The sequence below is a fragment of the Hylobates moloch genome, unplaced genomic scaffold, assembly GCF_009828535.3.
Source record: "Hylobates moloch isolate HMO894 unplaced genomic scaffold, HMol_V3 SCAFFOLD_7, whole genome shotgun sequence".
Classification (NCBI taxonomy): Eukaryota; Metazoa; Chordata; class Mammalia; order Primates; family Hylobatidae; genus Hylobates; species Hylobates moloch.
Genome location: NW_026652282.1, coordinates 843,589 through 852,025, shown reverse-complemented (window position 1 = coordinate 852,025; position 8,437 = coordinate 843,589). Strand labels below are relative to the sequence as shown.

Here is an 8,437-nt window from a genome sequence, read left to right as displayed (position 1 = left end):
AAAAAGTCAGGAAACAACAGGTGCTGGAGAGGATGTGGAGAAATAGGAACACTTTTACACTGTTGGTGGGACTGTAAACTAGTTCAACCATTGTGGAAGACAGTGTGGCAATTCCTCAAGGATCTAGAGCTAGCAATACCATTTGACCCAGCCATCCCATTACTGGGTATATACCCAAAGCATTATAAATCATGCTACTATAAAGACACATGCACACTATTCACAACAGCAAAGAGTTGGAACCAACCCAAATGTCCATCAATGATAGACTGGATTAAGAAAACATGGCACATATACACCATGGAATGCTATGCAGCCGTTAAAAAGGATGAGTTCATGTCCTTTGCAAGGACATGGATGAAGCTGGAAACCATCATTCTGAGCAAACTATCACAAGGACAGAAAACCAAACACTGCATGTTCTCACTCATAGGTGGTAATTGAACAATGAGAACACTTGGACACAGGGTGGGGGACATCATACACCAGGCCTGTTGTGGGGTGGGGGGTGGGGGGAGGGATAGCATTGGGAGAGATACCTAATGTAAATGACGGGTTGATGGATGCAGCGTGCCAGCATGGCACATGTATACCTATGTAACAAGCCTGCACGTTGTGCACATGTACCCTAGAACTTAAAGTATAATAAAAATAAATAAATAAATAAATAAAATAAAATAAAATCAGGAAAAAAAATTGGCCAGGCATGGTGGCAGGTGCCTGTAATTCCAGCTACTCAGGAGGCTGAGGCAGGAAAATCGTTTAAGACCAGGAGGCAGAGATTTTAGTGAGCTGAGATCGTGCTGCTGCACTCCAGCCTGGGCAACAGAGTGAGACTCTATCTCAAAAAAAAAAAAAAAAAAAAAAATGCACATGCCCTTTATATGTAAACTTTCATTTTAAGGAATAAGTTCAAATCTTCTTAACATATATTATGTTGGTGTTTTTAGACAATTCCAGTTCAAAATTCCTCTCCAGGTACATTTAGCTGAAGAAATCTGCATCTCTGGTCTGATGCAAGATCTGGTTTCCAGGCTGGGCACAGTGGCTCTCGCCTGTAATCCCAGCACTTTGGGAGGCCAAGATGGTAGGATTGCTTGAGCCCAGGAGTTTGACCAGCCTGGGCAACATAGTGAGATTATGTAAAAATACAAAAATTATCCATGGACTAGTGGGTGCCTGTAGTCCCAGCTTTCAGGAGGCTGAAGCAGGAGGATCACTAGAGCCTGGAAGTCGAGGCTGCAGTGAGTTGTGATCACCATAATTTTACTCCAGCCTGGGTAACAGAGAGAGAGAACCAGTCTCAAAAACAAAACAAAACAAAATCTGGTTTCTAGAGTTTATAGAATCATACAATAGCATGTTTAATGGAGCGTTCCATCTCACAAGATGGTGTTTGGTTTAGAGAGGGTTATTTATGCCCTCTGATATTCTCAAATCTTTATTTAAAATGCTGGGAGAGTTGCTATCTGGCTTTGCATCAGTGTTTAACATAATAGCCATCCATTTGGGGTGGGTGTTGATGAACAGCACACCTACCATCTTCCAAATTATAACCCACACTTTGTCTTGTTGAATATTATTAAGATATAAAGACAGGGAAGACCTTCCATTTTCCTCCCATGTACCCACCACCTTTGATTGGGAGCACAGATGTCCCTGAGGCACTGCTAAAGACCATGAGGTCACCGCAACGCAAGGGACATCAAACGGGATTGCTCTGGCTCAAAACAACCAGTCTTAATTCTGGTGCGATGAATGTCTTTGGTGGTTGTCACAGATAAGAACATTCAGCATCAGCAAGAAATGCTGTAGGTATTTGGCTGAATGTAATGTTTTGTTGGCGTGCCGTTGTTTTTTTCCTTCTCCTGGATGTGTAGTAAGAGTTGCAAATGCGGGGTGCGGATTGCCTCATTTGCACATTAGCAACGGGAACCATCTGGGTGAGCCTAGCACAGACCAGCCCTTTCATGGCAGAGAGAGGTGAGATGGAGCGGCTAATGCTTTCGTAATGATTCGAGGCAGCTGCCAGAAGAGGCAAAGCCTTTGCAGAATAGCCTGTCTGTTCTGTTCCCGGACATTAGAGAGACAATACGGCTGATAGGTGAGTTGGGGAAGGCTTGTTTGGACACATTTTCTCAGCCTTTTTTTTTTTTTTTTTTTTTTAACCTCTGGTTGAAATGGGCAGAGTCGAAAGATCCATTGACCTTTTGTATTCTGAAACTCAATGGATCAGCTTAGGCACTGAGAAATTGATTCCAAACCAATTTTAGTGTAAGTTTCTCTTCTTTCTGTTACTCTCATACCCTTTCTTCTTTCTTCCCTCCCTCCCTCTCTTCCTTCTTCTTTCTTAACCAAGAACGTGTGTGTGTGTGTTTGTGTGTCAGTGTGCGTGCGTGTGTGTCTGTGTAGTGTGTGTAGTATGTGACCAGAGTATCCATGCTTTGGAGCAAAATGAATTTAAGGAGGAATGCGTTTTCATTTTGTCCTTAGTGTTATTTTAAGGTACAAATATGGGTAATAACTTGCAGACTACCGATGGGCTTTTCTTTCATTGCAATGCATTTGGCTGTCGTATCCCTTAGTCCTAATCCCTCTGCCACTGCCAGTTAAATACAACCATTAGTCATTCAGTGGTTTCTGCATTTTGCAGTCAAAAAAGAGGCAGTTTATTTTGATTAATAGCCTCTTTCCTTATTCAGGACACAGAAGCTTTCTGAATTTAAACTTTTAGGCTTGGCAGGACATTGAGACAATTCTCTTGGGCCAGCATGTTTCAGGGCAGGTTTTGCCACTGAGACAATTCATCCAAGAGCCCCAGGACTTGAGGCAGCAGGAGTTCTTTTAAAAATGGGCCAAAAGACGGGCAGAGAACTTGAGGTCAGGAGTTCAGGACCAGCCTGGCCAACATGGTGAAACCCCGTCTCTACTAAAAATACAAAAATTAGCCGGGGGTGGTGGTGCACGCCTGTGGTCTCCACTACTCAGGAGGCTGAGGCAGGAGAATGGCTTGAACCCGGGAGGCAGAGGTTGCAGTGAGCTGAGATTGCACCACTGCACTCCAGCCTGGGTGACAGCGAGACTCCGGCTCAAAAAAAAAAAAAGGTCAAAAGAATGAACTCCTTGAAAATTCACGATTTGTGCAATAGTGGCCTTGGAAAATTGATTTAAAAATGTCGGAATTAGGGATATGGCTCCCAAGTCTAGTGAGAATTTTATGCTGGGAACTAATTTAATTGACACATGAATGATACTTTTTCTTTTTTTTTCTTTTTTTGGTCTTTTTAATCTTGTCTGTGTCTCCTGCCAAAGACAACAAGAAGGTATTCCGAGCTGCACAATGAGGCCCAGGTAGGTAAAGCCGTATACTGCATTGTGAGCACATTGAATCTAGTGTATAATTCTGTGTATTTGTGAATCCAGCCTTATAGGTAGAGGCATTTCATATCATCTGCCTTTTTTTCTTTTTTCTTTTCCTTTTCTTGTAACCTACTATGAGTCAACATGTTGTCTTTATGTGGCTGGCCATAAGATGTCTAAGTTCATTCTCTCGACTTAGTAAGTGTGTAACTTTTTTAAAAAGGTAGGAGTTAGGCAATTGATAGAGATGTTAACTGTAAATTTCCAACAGATACATATGAGTTTATGTTTATTTTTATTTATTTTAGAGACAGGGTTTCACAGGGTTTTGCTCTGTCACCCAGGGTAGATGACAGTGGTGCAGTCATAGCTCACTGCAACCTCCAACTCCTGGGCTCAAGAGATCCTCCAGCCTCAGCCTCCAGAGTAGCTGGGACCTCAGGTGCTTATCACCACGCCCAGCTAATTTTTTATTTTTATTTTTTGTAGAGACAGGTTCTCATTATGTTGCCCAGGTTGGTCTTGAACTCCTGGGCTCAAGGAATCCTCCCGCCTCAGCCTCTCAAAGTGCTGGGATTACAGGTGTGAGCCACCATTGTGCCCAGCTATATACATGATTTTAAAGTATTGTAAAAACAGGAGGTGATAAAAAAATTCAACTCACTTTGCATAGATGAAAAGCATTTCTGTGCCTTCAGGGGTTTGGCCCACAGTCCTGAGCACATAGCTTTCGCCTGCAAGACATTCTCAATCTTCAAGGAGATGTTTGCATAAAGCAAAAAAATTGTAATCTTCTGTGGCTATCATTGCTTCAGAGTACTTACAAGGGACTCTGAGAGCCAATAGGGATGAACTCCTGTTTGTATTTTTCCTCTCAGAGGAGATATTTGAAGTGGGTTTTGAAACATGTATAGAGATGAGATAGGAATTGAATCAATAATCCACATGTCCAATATTCATTACCTGATAGCTGAGTAGGGATATGCTGAGAAGAGCGTCATGTGTTTCCTTAAGAAAATATGACCTCAGCCGGGAGTGAGCAAAACTATGAAGTGGACTCAGGTGGTCCTCAGATTCCACGTTTCTTTCTTTTCCTCAATTCAGTTCTTTCCCCAACTTCCACTTTCCCTTTACTTGGTAATTCTTTATTTTATTTTATTTATTTAATTTTTTGCTTGTTTTTCTTTTCTCCCAAAGCTGCTATTCTCACACATTGTTCTTCTTTTGAGGGTCTCGTCCTGTAACCCAGGCTGGAGTGCAGTGGCGCAATCTCAGCTCACCGCAGCCTCGAACTCCTGAGCTCAAGCGATCCTCCCACCTCAGCCTCCAGAGTAGCTGGGACTACAGGCATGCACCACCACACCCAGCTCATTTTTATACTTTTTGTAGGGATGGGGTCTCACTATGTTGCCCAGGCTGGTGACGAACTGATTCTCCTGCCTCAGCCTCCCAAAGAGCTGGGATTACAGGTGTGAGCCATTGCAACCTGACTTTTTAAAAATTTGGAGTAATGATAAATTGCATGTATTTATTCTTTTTATATTATGAATATTTTATTTTTATTTTTTCTTTCTTTTTTAAATTCATTTTTCTTTTTAATTCTTTTCCTTTTTAAATTAGTTTATCTTTTTTTATTGTCCCTTGAGTCAAAAAAACTGACATATAAATATTGCATAGATTTATGGTGTACAGCTTGATGTTTTGAAATACGCCTGCATTTTGGAATAGCTCAATTATGCTAATACATGTTACCTCATCCACTTACCTATTTGTGATGAGAACATTTTGAGTAGATTTTATCAGTAATTTTCAACCCTAAAATACCTTCTATTTTAGAAGTCACCACAAGTACAATAGACTCTTGGAACTTATTTCTCCTGTCAAATTGAAATTTTGAACTTATTTCTCCTGTCAAATTGAAATTTTGTATCCTTCGACCAACATCTCCCTGACCCCTCCACTGGCCCCCCGGCTCCTAGCAGGCATCATTCTACCCTTTCCTTCTGTGAGATCAACTTTTTGAGATTTCACATAGAAGTGAGATCATGTGGTATTGGTGTTTCTGTGCCAGGCTTATTTTCCTTAGCATAATGACCTCCAGGTTCATCCACGCTGTCGTAAATGACATAATTTCATTCTTTTTTAAGGCTGAATAGTATTCCACGGTGTACATGTACCACATTTTCTTTATCCATTCATCCAATGATGGACACTGAGGTTGATTTCACAGTTTGGCCATTGCGAATAGTACTGTAAGGATCACACACACCCACATGCCCTTAAATTAGAATAAAAATTCTAATTTTAGAATTAAGTTAAGGTTAAATCCCTTACCCTTAGAGACTCATTTAAGTCCCTGGAAGAGGGACTTAACCTCAGGAGTCTTTTTTTTTTTTTTTTTTTTTAACCTCAGGAGTCTTATGGTCTCCATCCTCTGCAATGATTTGCCTCTGAGTATATGTTTTCAGACTTCCCTCCTGGAAGGGCATCTACTTTAGCCTTTTAAAAAAATTTCAATACTTTTTGGGGAGCAGGTGATGTTTGATTACATGGATAAGTTCTTTAGTGGTGATTTGTGAGATTTTGATGCACCCATCCCCTGAGCAGTGTACACTGCACCCAATGTGTGGTCTTTGATCCCTCACTCCCCTCCCACCCTTTCCCTGAGTCCCCAAAGTCCATTGCATCATTCTTATGCCTTTGCATCCTCATAGCTTAGCTCCCACTTATGAATGAGAACATACAATGTTTGGTTTTCCATTCCTGAGTTACTTCATTTAGAATAATGGTCTCCAACTCCATCCAGGTTGCTGCAAATGACATTATTTTGTTCCTTTTTATGGCTGAGCAGTGTTCCATGGTGTGTGTGTGTGTATGAATATGAAAATGTGATATGGATAGATAGATACCTACAGATCTATACAGATAAAGAAAGTGTGATATATATAGATATCTAGAGATCTATAGATATCAAGAGTGTCTCGCTCCAAGCACCAAGCACTGCTGCTGAATGGCAGCAGAAGTGCCCAAAGAAATGCTCTCTTGGCTTCTCACTTTGCATACAATCTATAGATATCTATCTCTATATATCAGATTTTCTTTATCCACTCATTGATTGATGGGTATTTGGGCTGGTTCCACATTTTTGCAACTGCGAATTGTGCTGCTATAAACATGCATTTTTTGTTGTTGTTGTTTTTGTTGTTGTTGTTGTTGTTTTTGTTGTTGTTGTTGTTGTTGTTTTTGATGGAGCCTTGGTCTGTCACCCAGGCTGGAGTGCAGTGGCACAATCTTGGCTCACTGCAACCTCCGACCCCCGGGTTCAAGTGATTCTCCTGCCTCAGCCTCCCTAGTAGCTGGGATTACAGGAGTGTGCCACTACACTCAGCTAATTTTTGTACTTTTAGTAGACACAGAGTTTCACCATGTTGGCCAGGCTGGTCTCGAACTCCTGACCTCAGGTGATCCACCCACCTCGGCCTCCCAAAGTGCTGAGATTACAGGTGTGAGCCACCACACCCGGCCGCAAGTGTCTTTTATATATAATGCCTTCTTTTCCTCTGGGTAGATACCCAGGAGTGGGATTGCTGGATCAAACGGTAGATCTACTTTTAGTTCTTTAAGGAATCTCCATACTGTTTTCCACAGCGCTTGTACATTCCCACTAACAGTATAAAAGGATTCCCTTTTCACTGCATCCATGTTAACATCTGTTGTTTTAGCCTTTATTTTACGCAAAGTGAGAAGCCAAGAGCGCATTACGTTGGGCACTTCTGCTACCATTCAGCAGCAGTGCTCGGTGCTTGGAGAGAGACACTCTTGAGCTTGGGTAGACGTCTTGGAGATCCACGTGATCTCCAAAGACCCCTGTGGTGTTGTGTTGGGAGGTGGATCCTGAATCCACCCAGAGAAGCCTGATACCAATAAAATCCCCGCTTGCTTTCCAGGAGACCCTTGATCTTCATGTCTTTGGTGTGTGCACTCTCGAACACGTGCCAGGCACACAGGGTGCATGACGACAAGCCTAATATTGTCCTGATCATGGTTGATGACCTGGGTATTGGAGACCTGGGCTGCTACGGCAATGACACCATCAGGTAAGGCGGTTTCATGGCCACTCATACGTTCTTCAGTCATTCAGGTTCGGCAGGCTGATTGTACAACTGCCTCTATATGCAAAACCAAATGCATTTGTTGGGATTTTTTTTTTAATTACTTTAAACTTTTTGATAGTTTTAAATTATTTAGATTATTTAATAGTTTTACAATTACATTTTTAATAATTTTAATTTGAATCTCTTTCAGTTTTTAAACTTAAGAAATAATAATTGTCCATCTTCATGGGGTACACAGTGAGGTTTGGATACATACAATGTATAGTGATCAGATCAGGGTAATCAGCACATCCAGTGCCTCTAGCATTAACCAGGATGATCATAGAAAAAGCACGGCTACCTGGACCTGAGTCCTGGCTCTGCACTGACTAACTCTGAAGTCTTGGAGAAGTCGCTGAACCTCTCTGTGCCTTAGTTTTCTTATTTGTCGAATGCAGAGAAGGCTTTATATCCCTGAGTTTATGTGTATAAAGAGCTTAGAATAGTACCTAACACACAACTACCCTCTATCATACAGCCTATTATGAAGCATGATGATTGTATACACATGTACATATACCTATATAAACATATAAATATCATTATATAAATATATGTGATATATTTCATATACGAATATATTCTATAATATATAAAATATATATCATACATTATATTACATATCCATATATTATGAATATATGAACATATATTCAATATATAAACATATATGAATATATTTATAATATATGAATATATAATATTACAAATATATATGAATATATTATTCATATATACATGAACATATGCATATTTATATGTCTATGAATATGTATGTTCACTTTTATATAAATGTATTTTAAAAATTAAATATAAATATATTTAAATAAATATATAAACATATATTCATATATTTTATAAAAGTATGTTTAAATAACTATATGTAAGTATATATATTTATTTTATATAAATAAATATTTATA

At 40.0% G+C, this 8,437-nt stretch overlaps 1 protein-coding gene across 1 annotated transcript in view; it reads left to right on the top strand.

Moving 5' to 3' along the window:
- Positions 1 to 3,340: 3,340 nt before the first annotated feature.
- Positions 3,341 to 8,437, top strand: part of ARSF (arylsulfatase F) — a 38,902-nt gene continuing 33,805 nt past the window's right edge. The window contains exons 1-3 of the mRNA XM_032757960.2: positions 3,341 to 3,351; positions 7,308 to 7,457; positions 7,891 to 7,940. Of these exons, the coding sequence (XP_032613851.2) occupies positions 3,341 to 3,351; positions 7,308 to 7,457; positions 7,891 to 7,940 (211 nt within the window). The remainder of the gene's footprint in view (positions 3,352 to 7,307; positions 7,458 to 7,890; positions 7,941 to 8,437) is intronic.